General features: G+C 43.1%; 1 protein-coding gene across 1 annotated transcript in view; it reads left to right on the top strand.

Annotated features, from left to right (window-relative positions):
* Positions 1–16,436, top strand: part of sae1 (SUMO1 activating enzyme subunit 1) — a 123,000-nt gene that overhangs the window by 102,763 nt on the left and 3,801 nt on the right. The window contains exons 7-8 of the mRNA XM_069907933.1: positions 12,494–12,638; positions 13,716–13,785. Coding sequence (XP_069764034.1) covers positions 12,494–12,638; positions 13,716–13,785 — 215 coding nt within the window. The remainder of the gene's footprint in view (positions 1–12,493; positions 12,639–13,715; positions 13,786–16,436) is intronic.

Genomic DNA, 16,436 nt, shown 5'->3' with positions numbered 1-16,436 from the left:
GGCTGGCTAGGGGCGGGCTGATGACACCGTCAGCCCGTGACCCAGGATAGCTTAGTGAACGTATTATGCCAGATTATCGCAGAATAGTCACCATCGGTGTGGCCGCCGCTGCTACCCCCCGGGGCCCCAGACTTGCCGCTCCACTCCCTCGTCCTTCTCAATCTACTGGTTGCGGTGGGTCAGGATGATGAAGCCAGGGACCCGAAGGTGCTGCAGCGGGTGGTGGCGGCGGCGGCCATCCCGATGATGACTATTTTCACTGATGATTTGCAATATCCAGAACCAAGAAACTCACAGGTGAGTGAGAGTGAAATATAAACACTGTAAAAATGATCAATGGCCGACTTCTTTGCCCATAATCCCACACGCAGCTGGATCCGCTCTGCGTTTCCCAGAGTGGCTCCGGCTGCTTGGGGAATTATGGGTATCAAAGTCGACCATTCTGTGACGGTATTTATTACGGGGGGGGGTGCCGCGGCTACGGCTCCGTACAACGCACCGAGGCACCGCTCCACATTAAAGCCTTTTAGGGCTGCTCTCCAGAAAGGTAAATTAAAATTTTTCTCCAAGGATGGAGCTGGCCTTGAAGTGGAGGCCCTCCATAAAAACGCCTTGAAAGAGTCACCCCAACGGGTGAGTGGTATCAACCAACTCTTCATCCTGGGCGATGCCATTGCTATGTCACACAACTTTACTCAAACAGCTGCTACGAGCAAAGCACCACCCAAGGCTCTTCACTGGCTGAATATTGCTCCCATCTTCACCAAAGGTTCTTGTGTTACTTCAGAAAACATTTACTATTTTAAACAGCATGTTTTTACCTATTTATTTTATTCTTGTTTATTTTAATTTTCCTCAATTAATTTTTTTTTGGCCAGGTGCTTGAATTCCAAAATACAGAATAAGAGGTGAGCTCTCAATGAATTTGTATGAGAAAACGATAACCATAAGCAAAAAATATGAAACGAACCGTAAATTTTGTCAATGATCTGATTTTCAGGAAAATTGTGATTTTTCTAAGACCTCCCCCCCCCACCCCCCCCCCCCCCCCCCCCCCCGAACCCTCTAACATTGAGTGTATTGAACTAAGTCGTTTTAGGCCAAACACCCACAGGAGGCGGAAGACGTTGGAATCTAAAGCCAAGCACAATCTGCTGAACCAAATTCAGTTCTGGAGAAGAATTTTGGCACCAAGCCTTGACCCTTCTTTTTCTGCCACTGACGGACCCTCCCAACAGCTTCTGTAAATTTGGACTAAAATGGGCAGAGCATTGACAGATGATACTTTTTTTAATATACAACATAGTAAAAGCCGATTCTGGCCATTGATCTGTCCGTCCAATTACACCCAATTTAACTACAAGCCCATATGTGTTTGAGGGTGGGAGGAAACCGAGCCCCTGGGAAAACCCAAATGGGTAAAGGGGAAATCGTACAAACTACTTACAGGCAGCGTCACATTTGAACCCGCTTCGCTGCTGAAGTAATAGCGTTGCGCTAACCGTGCCACCCAACCTAATCCTGTTGAGCATGAAGTGATACATTTGGAGGGACTAATAAAGATAGGATGTGAACAAATGAATGGCAATCTCTTCAGAGTACAGTACAGAGGAATAGACGGACTATTATATACAAGCCCAAGGACCCCTGAAGGTGTCAACACAAGTGTATAGTGAATAAGGCATGCAGAATACTTGCCTTAATTATCCTGGGTATTATGTAAAGCAGGAGTGGCCAACCTTTTAGTTTTTAATTTAGATATACAGCACGGTAACAGGCCATTTTGGCCCACGAGTCCGTGCCACCCAATGAAGTTAAACCCCCGCCCCGGTACATATTTGTAAAGCATTGGCTAGGCCACAGATGGAATACTGTGCAGTTCTGATCACACTATTGGAAGGGATTGATGATACTAGAAAGGATGCAGAGGAGATCCACCAAGGAACGGTGTATTTCAGTGTTTAAAGTGAGACTGGAGAGGCCTGGTTTTTGTGGATTTGTTTTTCTTGGAGTGGAGTGGCCTGTTAAATGTGTTCGTAGAGTTGATATTAAGAAAATGTTCCCTAGAGTAGAAGGTTTGGGTTTAAAATAAGGAGTAAGCAGTTGAGGAAGTGCGAGGAGTAATGTTTTTACCCAGAGGGGTGGTTAAAACATGGAATGTACTGCCTGAGAGGATGGTGGAGGCTGAGTCCTTTACAACATTTAAGAAGTATCCAGGCAAGCACTTGACTCACTAAGACATAGAGGGCTTCAGGACTTTAGCATTTTTTGGTCTCCAATTGGTATCATTGAACAAGTCTGCCATTTTATTCATTTAATGTGCAATGAAAAACTCATTGAACATAGAACTTTACAGCACAGTACAGGCCATTCAGCCCATGATGTTGTGCCGACCCATATATACCTACCAAGAAAAAAAACTAAACTCTCCCTACCTCATAACCCTCTGTTTTTCTTTCATTCCTGCAGCTGTCTGAGAGTCTCTTAAATTCCCCTATTGTCCCAGCCTCCACCACCACCCCTGGCAATGCTTTCCAGGCACCCACAACACCCTTATGTCTCCCCTAAACCTTCCTCCCTTCACTTTGTACAACGACCACTAGTGTTTGCTACTTCTGCCCTGGGAAAAAGGTGCTGAAAGATTAATGATTGTGCCGTGATACGTATTTGACATGTATTGTCTATGTAATCCTCACATGAGAATCCTCAGTACAGATTTCTTTCTTTTCCTCTTTGGCTTGGCTTCGCGGACGAAGATTTATGAAGGGGTAATGTCCACGTCAGCTGCAGGCTCGTTTGTGGCTGACAAGTCCGATGCGGGACAGGCAGACACGGTTGCAGCGGTTGCAAGGGAAAATTGGTGGGTTGGGGTTGGGTGTTGGGTTTTTCCTCCTTTGTCTTTTGTCAGTGAGATAGGCTCTGCGGTCTTCTTCAAAGGAGGTTGCTGCCCGCCGAACTGTGAGGTGCCAAGATGCACGGTTTGAGTCGAGATCAGCCCACTGGCGGTGGTCAATGGGGCAGGCACCAAGAGATTGCTTTAGGCAGTCCTCTTCTTTGGTGCACCTCTGTCACGTTGGCCAGTGGAGAACACGATCTTGGGAAGGCGATGGTCCTCCATTCTGGAGATGTGACCCACCCAGCGCAGTTGGGTCTGCAGCAGCGTGGATTCGATGCTGTCGGCCTCTGCTATCTTGAGTACTTCGATGTTGGGGATGAAGTCGCTCCAATGAATGTTGAGGATGGAGCGGAGACAGCGCTAGTGAAAGCGTTCTAGGAGCCGGAGGTGATGCTGGTAGAGGACCCATGATTCGGAGCCGAACAGGAGCGTGGGTACAGATTAATCTTTTTGCTATTGGATGTTTCCTGGGTTGCTAACAGGGATCCTATACTCTTGCATGGGTGAAAGGGTACGTTGGACAAGATCAACACCCTGCTGAATGGATATCCATGAGGATGGTTGAAGCTTGGCAACTCTTTCTAAGAGGCATTCCACTCGAGCACGTTGATATCAAGAAGTAGATGTTGTGACTCTTGAACGACAAACTAGGAAATTATAGTTATAGTTTGGATCTCCCAGTGGCCACCCACTTCAATTCCCCATCCCATTCCCTTGCTGACATGTATGTCCATGGTCTTAGGCTCCTCTCGACTGAGGCCACCCGCAAATTGGATGAACAACACCTCATCCTCCAACTGAGCACCCTCCAATCAGATTGCATTAAAATCGATTTCTCTGGCTTTCGTCAAACCCTCCACCCTTGCCTTCCCCCAGCTCTGACTCTCTCTCTCTCTCTCCTTTTTTTCCCTTTGTCTCCTTTCACACCGACAAAATCAATTCTCATATCTCACCTTATCATATCCAATGGACACCTTTTGTTGGTCTGGAATCCTCCCCTAGCCACCACCATCTCTGTTCTGAGATTTCCAGGTTTTTTTTTACTTGTTCCTTAAAGAAGGGCTCAGGCCAGCCTGAAATGTCGGCATTATATCTTTATCTCCTATGGATGCTGTAAGACCGGCTGAGTTCCTCCAGCATTTCTGTGTTTTTAGTCAGAAATTATAGGCCAGTGGGCCATATAACAGTGGTAGGCAAATTATTGGGAAAAGATTCTTAAGTAGACCCTATCCCTAAGAATATTCTCCCAATAATTTGTATTGAAAAGTGTGGAATTATTAACGATAGTTGCTGTGATTTTCTTAGGGAAGGTGTTGAAGAGATGACACAGATGATATTTTAGGGTAGGACAGTGGATGTTTAATTTAATTTAGGCATACAGCATGGTAACAAAGCACTTCCAGCTCATGAGCCTGTGCCACCCAAATGCCCCAATCAACCTACAACCCCTGCAAGTTTTGAAGGGTGGAAGGAAACCCACGCAGACACGGGAAGAACATACAAACTTCTTACAGACAGTGTCGGATTCGAACCCAGGTCATTGGTGCTGCTCAAACATGGTGTATACATGGACTTCAGTAAACCTTTTGACAAGATTCTTCATGGTTGACTGATCCTGCATATTAAGGCTCATGGGATTTATGGAGAATTGGTAGATTGTCTTCTATGACTAAGCCATTTTAAATCCAATGAAGGAGGGGTGTTATTCTGACTAGACGTCTGTGACCACTATTGTTCAGCAGGCATCAGTACTGGGATCCCTGTTGTTTGTAATATATATAGCATATATTGTTATATGTAGGTGGGCTGATTAGTTGTAAATCACAAAATCTGTAGACACAGTGGTTGAAGTAAAAACTACAGGCTAATAAATCACTGGGAGAAGATGGATTTCCACCTGAGTTTTGTAGACACTTCAAAGAATTACTAATGCCCCTGTAAATGGATGTCCTGGACCAGTCAGTGGAAACACAGGCCCTCCCAGCATCATTCTCAACCACAATTATTACAGTTACGAAAAAGGATAGGAACCCACTAAAAACTTTGTCTTACGGACCAATATCCCTGTTAAATGCTGATCATAAAATACTCGCGAAAGCATTGGCTAATAGGTTAGGACAATACTTGCCAAAACTGATACATACAGATCAAGGAGGATTTGCTAAAGGGAGGCATTCCTCAAATAGTCTGGGAAGATTATTTAATATAATGCACATGGCAGAATCTGAAGGAAAGCCCAGTATTACAATCTCCCTAGACACGGAAAAACTATTTGACCTTTTGGAATTTCCCTTTTTATTTAAAACTGGAAAAATTTGGTATAAGCAGAATATTTATAAATTGGGTAAAAACTTTATACCATAAACCACAAGCTAAAACAATAACAAATAATCCGATGTCAGCGGTGTTCCCCTTGAGTAGATCGAGTAGACAAGGATGCTCTCTGTCCCCAGCACTTTTTATTTTAGCGATTGAACCACTGGCAGAGATAATAAGAAGAGATTTGGATATAAAGAGCTTTAAAGTCAGGCAAGAAGAAAACAAAATCAGTCTATTCGCTGATTATGTGCTATTGTACCTATCAGACCTGGCTAAATCTTTGGAAAAATTATAAGGAACGCTAGAAAAATATGGAAGAATATCAGGCTACAAAATATATATAGATAAAAGTGAGATAATACCATTAACAAATTTTGAATATGAAAGATACCAAAAAATTTAAATGGAAGCCAGATGGAATAAAATATCTTGGAACAGCAACTGACAATACCTCGCAAAATCTGTACAAACTAAATGATCTTCCTCTTCTTGGAAAGATCGAAAGAGACCTACAGAAATGGAGAGACTTGCCGATTACTTTAGTGGGAAGGGTTAACTGCATCAAAATGAAAGTGATGCCAAGACTGCAATACCATTTTTTAATCGCTGCCTATTCCATTACCTAAAAAATATTAAGCTACTAAACAACCATATCAGACAGTTCCTATGGAATAATAAGGTACCAATAAGGTACCATTGGAACAACTGAGATGGGACTACAGGCTGGGAGGACTTAGACTTCTAGATTTCAAAAAATATTACCTAGCTGCACAGGTTAAACTTCTCGCAGCCTTCTTCACTGAAGATAACTCCCCGTCTTGGGTTCAAATGGGGATGTACTCAATGGAGGAGGGGGAAGCAAAGGATTTTATCTATAAATGGAGTGTCAAAGAACTAAAGAAAAAGACGGATAACCTTATTTTAATACATATGATTAGAACATGACAAGAAATCAATGAATGTAGAGGGAAAAAAAGCAGGGATATCAATAAAAGCACCATTGTGTAAAAATGTGTTATTGCCTATGAACATGGGCAATGGAATATTAAATTCATGGTCTAACAAAGGTACAACATATATTAAGGACTGTTACATAGAAGGAACTCTTGTGTCCTTTGAATAAATAAAACATATATACGGAGTGGCCAGTGGGACCTTCAATTTTCTCCAGCTTAGATCATTCTTAGAAAGATGGTGACCCCACCTAAAAATTAGTGAAACTGAACAAACGGTCTGAATGGGGAATACACCCAAATTTATAACAAAGATGTACTATGCTCTCCAGAGCAAAAGTGCAAAACCAAGGAAAGGATGGGAGTCGGACTTGGGGGGTGGTGATTTCAGAAATAAGCTCATCAGGTTGATGTAAGGACATCAGTTATAAATGCAAAATATCGATTGGTTCAGTATAATTTTTTACACCAATTTTATCTTACCCGTAAAAGTTACACCGATCAAAAGCCGAAATTTCAGAGATGTGTTTCAGATGTGGGACTGAAACAGGAGCTTTTCTTACATGCCATGTGGTCATGAGTGAAGGTGAGGCCATTTTGGCAAGAAATCGCAGGAAAATTAACCAGGATAACAGGAGTGACCTTCATAGGCGACCTGTAGCTACTAGGTAATTTCTTGGAAATAAGTGACAAATTGACCAAATATCAAATCTCATTTATAAAAATAGTACTGGTGGGAGCCAAAAAATGTATTGTGATCACTTGGAAGTCCGACTCCCCTCTACTTATTCACGATGGACTGTGGAAATGAACAGCTGTAAACCTACGGAAAAAATCACATACAACTTAAAGAACAAATATGACACTTTTGTAAAGGTCTGGCAGCCACACCCGGACCACATAGGGGCCCAAATACAGTAATAAAAAAGGGGGAAAAAGATATAAAAGTAACTATTATATATGCAAAAATGTAGTTTCCCCAACTCTATCCTATATACTTAAAATATATGTAAGTTCTGACAGTGAACAGATCAGTATGTATGGAAGGGGGAGAGAGGGAGGCACTTGTAAGAAAATGTTTAATGTATATCAACTTTCCCACCATGTTTAAAAATTGTCCGCTATTGCTATTTATTGCTAGCATTTTCCCACAGTCCCTTATAAAGATTTATATAGGTCAACATAACAACAGAGGCTGAAAGGCTCCTACTGTATTGCACATAAAGGTTAACCGTGTTATAATTAGGCATGATTAATTTTGTTCAAATATAAGATCATAATACATTGATCAGAATTTAGGGGAGGTCACCAGTAGAAGGTAGAACAGTCCTAATCCCGGGGATGGCTCCTCGCAAGTGTGAGAGCGTTCAGCGTCCCAATTAGGACTGGTCATGTGTGAAAAGCCAAACCCCCATTCCTATCCCGGGACACTGAACGGCCAATTTAGTGGGACACAAGTGTAAAAGGGGTTCAAATTATGATTAAGGAAAGGATGTAGAAGAGATTACCCAGGATGTTGCCTGGATTAGAGAGCATTAGCTAAGAGGAGAGATTGGACAAATTTGGATTGTTTTCTAGCGTTAAAGGCTGCTAGTTAATAAGCTTATGAGAGGCAGAGCAATTGGGTCGAAAGTCGGTCTTTTTCCCAAGGTGGAAATGTCAAATGCCAGAGGCCACGTGAGATGGGTGAAAGTTTAGAGGAGAGTAAAAGCAAGGTAAGCAATTTGTTGCACAGGTTGGTAGGTGCCTGGAATACACTGCCCAGGAAAGTGGTGGAAGCAGATACATTTCCAATATGTAAGAGGCATGGAATGGAAGACTATAGACTATGTGCGGCAGGTGGAATGAGCTTCAATTGGCATCGTAGTTAACCTCGTCATGATGGACCAAATGTGTTCTTCCTGTGCTGTGTTGTCTGGTCATTTCTATCATTACTTTTGGTCTAGATTAGATTTAATCCCTTTCTAACCACAGAGCACCTATTGCTTAAGGTGGGATGTGAGTGGGAGAAAACGAAAGGTTGAGAACCACTGCTCTGGACCCAATTGTGACTGAAATATTTTGCTTGAGAAAAATAGTCATCGGCCCACTTCCTGTGGAGTTCTGAAACCATGCACATAACGAGTCAATGAGGTACGATTAAAACAGTGGTTTTCAAACTTTTTACTTTCCGCTCACACACTACTAATCACAGAGCCCCTATACTTAAGGTGGTATGCGAGTGGGAAAAAAAAGTTTGAAAACCACTGGCTAGATCCTTGTCAGTAACTCTGGCAAATAAAAAAAAATAACTTGAGGAATATGGCAGTGTTTGAATCATCCACAGTAATTAGTCAGGTCATGCAAACTTGCGTAATCTGTAGTTGCATCTGCATTGAATGCAAGGGTTGTGTAACTCCAGGTCGCGTGTAATGCCAGTCACTTTGGGCTCAAAGTGAACTCTTGTTCTTTCGTCTCCTAATGACTTGAATCCTCCCACCAGACTAGAGGAGATGGAGAGACGAGATAAAGGACAACAAGAGACGCGGTTGGCTGGAGGAGTAACAGTGAAACTGTCATTTTTGCATGATGTTTGTACTCAACATTAATAGCTGTCCTTGTGTTCGCAAGAATGCAACCACCTACATGTACAATATACATTTGGAGTGTTGGAGATTATTTTTAACATAAAAGTCTTGAGGGGGAAGTAACAGACCTCTAAATATTACAGCTACTGTGGATCATTAAAAAAATTAGGTATATCTGATTCAGGCCTTGTGGGAGTTTGTTAATTTGCTGTCTGGATTTGAGTAGGAGTACACTTGGGGTTTGTGAGAATGAAAGCTTGACTGAAAGGTTGGAGCGCCTGGCTGGTGGCAAGTGGAACAAGGTAGCCTCACTCACATTGCAAATCTAAAGGGCAGAACTTCCAAACAAGCAAAAAATACTTGCAGTAAAAGACCCACTGGTTCATCTGTCCCCAATAAAATGGAAAAATATAACTTTACATGAAATTTCTTTTTAGTCTACTGTAAGGCAAAGATTTGCCATCAGCAGAAATTGCCCAGATCCCCTTATGGTCAGAGAAAGAAGCAACAAAGAGTCTCTCTCCCCCCACCCCTGGAATGTCCATGGCTTCGCCTCCAGCCTCCACAGCCAGACAATCAATCCTAAACACTTTGTTCCATGCCCAATCTCATTGTTGTACACTCTCTGTGAAAGGAAAAAAAGTAAGCTCCTTGGCCAAATAAGGCTAAAAAAAACTGTCTACAAATATTTCTCAATCTCCTCTCTGGTATGGGCATACAGTTGTGTGCAAAGGGGCAGCCTTTCTTGTGATATGATTGATCCCTGTCCCAGTAAATGGTATTGCAGATAGGCTGGGATCTAGTGACTTGCCACTATTCTGTAACCTTTATGCAGTAAAACACCTCGTATCTGGCACCTATGGGGATTGATAGATGCTGGATAAGTGTATTTTTCAGTTGCTTGAGTCGTACTCTTAGAATGCCTATTACACCTGCATTAAGAATAAATAAAAGATGAAAATACTAGACTGTACTTACAGTGAACAAACTTCACTTGCATGAATATATAAACAAAGCATTTAACTTTATTTTCAGTCACATTCTTTGAAAACATTTAACCGTCACTGCATCTGCAGGTTCCTCCCCCTCCACGGAGCTGCCCAAAAGGTGAACAATAACATTATAGATAATTCCCCCCCCCCCCAAAAAAAAGTTTAGAGATAAAGCGACCAGGGCGACGCTTACTAAGCAGGGATAAGGAGACACTTTAGAATGATCCCAACGGCGAGCAGTTCTTCATCCTGTGTGACGCCAAAGCCGTTTGAACTTTATTGAAACAGCTGCTATGAGCAAAGCACAATCAAGGCACTCACTCCGCTGGCTAAATATTTGCTCCTATCTTCACCAAAGGTTTATGTGTTACTTCATAAAACATCTACAATTATAAACTTAAGTATATTTTTAATCTATTTTATTTTTTAAAATCTTATTTATTTTCCTCAATTTTTTTGGTGGTTGCTTGAATTCCGGATACCAGGGGTTTTACTCCATGGGTTCTTGACAGCTCTTTTATTTTGAGGAACTGGGAGACTATGAGTAAATTCTATGGAGTGGGCTGCAGTTACTATGAAGGGAAAGAAACTTTGTTCCGGGAGTGTATTGATTCCATAATGGAACCTCCACCACCCTAGCTGTCTATTTCTAAATCTTGGTACAGTATAAGGGTATTAAAGGTTACGGAGAGAAGGCGGGGACGGGGTACTGAACTTTAAGATCAGCCATGATCTCGTTGAATGGCGGAGCAGGCTCGAAGGGTCGAATGACCTACTCCTGCTCCTCTCTTCTATGTTTAAACACTGATTTAACGTGATGAGTCATTGGACTTGGGTGTTGGGTCCCGGCAGGAGCAGGGGACATTGGGCTCCCAGCAGGAGCGGGGGTTGGGGGGGCCGTCGGGCTCCTGGCAGGAGCAGGGATGTCGGGCAGTTCCAAACACAGACGCAAACATGTTTATACTTCATACACAAGTACTGGATCATAATGGTTTACTAAAAATTAATTTGTGTTTTAATTTCCACTGTGTAACAACAGGTAGAGCAGGAGGTTAAAAAGGCAAATGGTAGGTGGGCCTTCATATCAAGAGGGTTTGAGTCTAGGAACAAGGATACCTTACTGCAGCTGTACAGGGCCTTGGTGAGACCCCACCTGGAGTATTGTGTGCAGTTTTGGTCACCTGATCTAAGGAAGGATGTTCTTGCAATGGAAGGAGTGCAGAGGCGATTCACCAGGCTGATACCTGGAATTGCAGGAATGACTTATGAGGAGAGATTGCGCAAATTGGGATTGTACTCGCTGGAGTTCAGAAGATTGAGAGGGGATCTCATAGAGACCTATAAAATTCTGGCAGGACTGGACAGAATGGATGCAGACGGGATGTTTCCAATGGTTTCCTGGAGCCATGGTTCGAGGATAATAGGCAAACCATTTAGGACCGAGATGAGGAGGAATTTCTTTACCCAGAGGGTGGTGAATCTGTGGAATTCATTGCCACAGAGGGCAGTAGAGGTAGGTTCATTGAATATATATATATATATATATGAGGGAATTAGATGTATTTCTTCAGTATAAGGGAATTAGGGGTTACGGAGAGAAGGCGGGGACGGGGTACTGAACTTTAAGCCAGCCATGATCTCATTGAATGGCGGAGGAGGCTCGAAGGGCCGAATGACCTACTCCTGCTCCTATCTTCTATGTTTCTAACAGCAATTTATTGTTTAGCGTGACCCTGCTTTTTCCACAGTGAGATTTTATGGACCCCAATGATCATGTTATAACGGAGCCATTGATCTCTGGGAATATCATCGAGCAAAGTTAAGCATCTCAATTTGTAGTTTAATGACCCATGATTCTTTTCAACAAAGGAATAGATATTCCAGTTGAAACAATCCATCCATAACATTTTTAATTTCACCTTTCCCCTGGATCATGACTCATCCATGTGCACACATTGTATCATGAATAATCTTTAAGTGGTTGTACATGAATGATGATTCAAAGGTGTAGTTCCATTGCTTTTTAAATAAAAATATTTTCTGAGGGTGTAAAAACACGATGTTGGAGAACCTCAGCGGGTCAAACTGTGTCCTTTATATAGCAAAGATAAAGATAGGTAACCAACATTTCAGGCTTGAGCCCTTCATCAACTTATGAGCAAAATGTAATTGGGTGCCTGAATAAAATGGTGGAGGGGAGGGGCAGGGGGTGGAGCACAGGCAGGAGATAATAGGTGGACAATGGTTAGAGTACACACCAGCAAACTGGGAAGGGGAGGTGGCTCTGTGAATGGAGAAAGAAGGGGGTGGAGATCTGATCCCCCCCCCTTCCCCCTCCCCCTGTTTGCTGGTGTGCCCTCCCTCCCTTATCCACCTATTACTTCCTGCCTCTGGGACTCTGCTCCTCCCCCCCACCACCACCACTGTTCATTCAGGTGCCTGGCCACAGTTTGCTCATATCCTGATGAAGGGGCTCAAGGCCAAAACGTCGGCTATGAATCTTTTATCTTTGCTATAATAATGTTCAACCTGCTGACTTTCTCCAGGATTTTGCTTTTACCTCAATCACGGTGTCTACAGACTTGCGTGTTTTACTCCTGCTTTTCTGGGGATGGGCCTCGTGGCTGGGAGAGAGTGGCAGTTTAACAATCGTGAAGAATTCTTTCCCTTTCCCTCCTGTCGGCCCACATTCCCCCGAAGCCATTTTTTGGGCAGCCTGCGCGAGTGGTGGCTTTCATCAGAGCTTGTGTCACTTTCTCTTGTCAGTTCTGCTGAAATTCCGAAGCGTGAACGCCCGCGACCCATCGCCCGACAGCTACGGAGATGATTCTAGTCTGCTGCTTCAGCTGCGGGACCACCTGCTGGATTCCTTGGGAGTGAAGAGCCATCTGCTCACAGATGAGTTCACCAGGTGAGTTGGGGCCCCTCTGTGGGTTGATCCTTTACATGGGCCTCAGTTTGAACACTGCACCGGGAGGGATGTTCCATCCTTTTCTAGTTCTGACCCTGGACAGAGGATACAATAAAACCTCTGGTATCCAGCACCTATGGAGATTGGTAGACGCCGGATAAGTGAATTTCCCACTTGCTCGAGATTATCTTTTGCGTGAATGGAGAACTAACCTTTTTTTTGGTGGCGGGGGCAATTTTACACCTTCCTGTTATTTACCCCCACAATTTTTTGGGGGCCGGTTACTTGAATTCCGGAAAACGGGGATTTTACTGCATCCCTGATATTATAAGGCTCTTTCCATGTCAGGATCCAGAATTAACATCAACACTCATAAAGGAAGCGCACTGATGTTTTTCTCTTTCCCCCATCAGAATTGCAATAAGTGGACAAATAAATAAATTTCCCATCTGAGGAACGAGTAACTAATGGAGAGGATTACTTGGGGTGATCATGTTGAGGGGTGGGAAGACAAAACTCGGGAGGAAGCCATTTGTAGCAGATTGAGAAGCCCTATTCAGAAACGAGGGTTCAGAAAGTATGAAGCCTGTCAGCCTTGCGTCAATAGATAATGTTGCAGTTCATTATTAAGGAAATAGAAGCAGGACAATCAGTAGATCATATTTCAGTCAAGTATAATTTTGTGAAAGGAAATGGTGTTTGACAAATTTATTTGTGCTCTTTGATGATGTAATGTTGGGTGTCAATAGTGTATTTGCATTTCCAAAAGGCATTTAATAAGGTGACCTCAGTGATTACTGCTTAAATGATCATGGCATTGAGGGAAAGAATTGCAGCTGTATCACCTCTGTCACATGCGGGCCACTGGCGAAAGGCTTAGCTGTGACAAAGCTGCAAAACCTCTGAATACAGGTTCGCACATTAAGATTAGTAAAGAATTCCTGATAGCTTTGAAATCTCAGGACGTCATCAAAACTGACAAGAAGAAAAATCAACCTTCTTTTTTTTTAGTTATTTCCACGACTAGGCAATCCCTCTGCATTATATTTATCAACCTTATCTCTGCTTCCCCCTTAGCTCCTGTTTCTCCGAGTTGGCGCCGGTGTGTGCTGTTGTGGGCGGAGTGCTCAGCCAGGAAATTGTAAAGGTACGCTGGTCATTTATCTCACACACACGGGGCTCGCAATGGTAATGGATGTAGCCATGGCAAGTTTGGATGTATTTAAGAAAAAGTGAAATAGGCAGGAGGAAGATCAAGTGAGGTGCAAAGATGAACTGTTGTCTGCAATGACCTGGTGTGAGGTGTTCTCAAGCCTCTGGATTTCGCTCATCAAGTAGTTGGTTGTGCACTTGCCCACAATAAATATATGCTGCTTGGCAGAATGATAGAATCATAGCTGGTACAGTTTGGAAGCATCCATGCTGACCAGAGGGCACTCTTCCATATTACTCCCATCAACCCGTGCTTGGTTCACAGCCCTCTGTGCCCAAGTGTTTCAAGTACTCATCTGAACCCTTCTTGGGTGCTGTCAGTGGCAACCACTCTCTCTCTCTCTCTCTCTCTCTCTCTCTCTCCCTCTCTCAAAATGTATTTCAGATACTCCCATTCTGGAGTGGAAGAAGGTCCCCCACATGACCCCTCTAAATCTCTTTGCTCTTACCTGAAACCTGTGACCTCCAGTTTTATCGACCTCTGATGTGGGGGAAAGTTCCCTTCATTCTACCCCAGTGCTTCTCAACCATTTTTTTTCCCCACTCACACACAACTTTAAGTGCTCTGTAAGGGATTACTCAAGGTGGTGTGTGAGTGGGAAGGGGGAAAAAAAGTTGAGAACCATTGGTCTACTCTATCTCTACATCATTTTATATTCATGATTAATGACCCAAAGCTTGAGTTAATTTTCTAACCCAGCTGGTCGATGTGGAATCTGCCATTTTATGAACTGGGAGATAAGTGACCATTAAAGCAATCAGGTTTTTGTAAGAACTTCTGCCAATAGCCTACACACATTTAGTGGCCAGAACACAGCTTAAATCCCCAAAATGATGTACTTGACCCTCAATTGCATTTTAAATTTAAATTTAGACATACAGCACAGAACAGGCCATTTCGGCCCACGAGTTCGTGCCGCCCAATTTATACCCAATTCACCTTCACCTCCGAATCATTTTGAATGGTGGGAAGAAACCGGAGCCCCCGGGGGAAAACCCACGCAGGTACGGGGAGAACATGCAAACTCCTTGCAGACAGCGCAGAGTTCGAACCCAGGTCCCGATCGCTGGCGCTGTAAAGGCGTGGTGCTGCCTGTGCCACCCAAACCGTATGTTTTGCATAGCTAATGGAGAGAAGATCAGATACTTCAAAGATGTATTTTTGTGCTAGACCGAGTTGCCTTCAGGCATTACTTATTTGGGGCGTTACTTCATTTAGTCCCTGAATTGCAGGTTTTTACCTTTCCATAGTCACTGTCCATTAATTTGACCAAGAATACAGTCTTCCTGAATTACTCAGTTGGTGGTTCTGCATCTGGTATCTTTTTGGTTGTGGGTAAGAAGAGAAAGAAATGTTGGAGAGAGAAGCAGATGATTTCTGGAGTTAGGTTCTTCCCCAGGAGCTGCATTGTATCCTAACAATAATGTGAAGCAATAATGTTCCATCCAACAAGGAGCTGTAATTCTAGACTAAGCTAAGATCTCCAAATCCAAATCCAGTCACCATGGTCTGGCACCTATGGGGACTGTAGATACCGCATATGCAAATTTTCCGGTTGACTGATACAATGCCTAACTAATATACCCGCATTAAGAATACACAGTTTAAAAAAAAAAAATAGTGTATATCATGGCTAATGTGATTTATGGTGTGAAAAAATAAATAAAAAATAAAAAAAAAAGAATACACAGTTTAAAAGACACATTGTAATTTGGAAAAAAAAGTGTTGTGGTATTTAATTGTATAAAGTTCACTTTAATCAGGTAATTCCCATAACTAAACAAAATTTAAATTTGATCCCTGGTTGCTAGCGCTGCAACAACATGGCGCTAACCGTGCCACCGTCATAATGAACCCCCTCCCCCACGTTTACGGATTCTTTGGCTTGGCTTCGCGGACGAAGATTTATGGAGGGGTAATGTCCACGTCAGCTGCAGGCTCGTTGGTGGCTGACAAGTCCGATGCGGGACAGGCAGACACGGTTGCAGCGGTTGCAAGGGAAAATTGGTTGGTTGGGGTTGGGTTTTTCCTCCTTCGTCTTTTGTCAGTGAGGTGGGCTCTGCGGTCTTCTTCAAAGGAGGTTGCTGCCCGCCAAACTGCGAGGCGCCAAGATGCACGGTTTGAGGCGAGATCAGCCCACTGGCGGTGGTCAATGTGGCAGGCACCAAGAGATTTCTTTAGGCAGTCCTTGTACCACTTCTTTGGTGCACCTCTGTCTCAGTGGCCAGTGGAGAGCTTGCCTTGCTAATATACCTAATACGAATAAAGATAAAGATTCTTACTCGGCAGGGATAGGGAGACACGTTGAGAGAGTCGCCCCAGCGGGGAGTGGAATCAACTGGCCCTTCATCCTGGACGACACCATTTTATTCAAGCACAACTTTATTGAAACTATTCAAACAGCTGCTGCAGACGGGACACGAATATTTGCTCCCATCTTCAACTCGGAGAATATTTATTTTACAATTTTAAACTTTTATTTAAAATTTTATATTTTCTTATTTTAAATGTTATTTATTTAGTTATTTGTGTTTCTGGATGATTGAATTCCGGATAATAGGGATTCTACTGTACTTAAAGAGTAG

The sequence above is a fragment of the Narcine bancroftii genome, chromosome 13 (assembly GCF_036971445.1).
Source record: "Narcine bancroftii isolate sNarBan1 chromosome 13, sNarBan1.hap1, whole genome shotgun sequence".
Taxonomy (NCBI): Eukaryota; Metazoa; Chordata; class Chondrichthyes; order Torpediniformes; family Narcinidae; genus Narcine; species Narcine bancroftii.
Note: the sequence above shows the minus strand (reverse complement) of the source record. Positions and strands in the feature narration are given on the sequence as shown.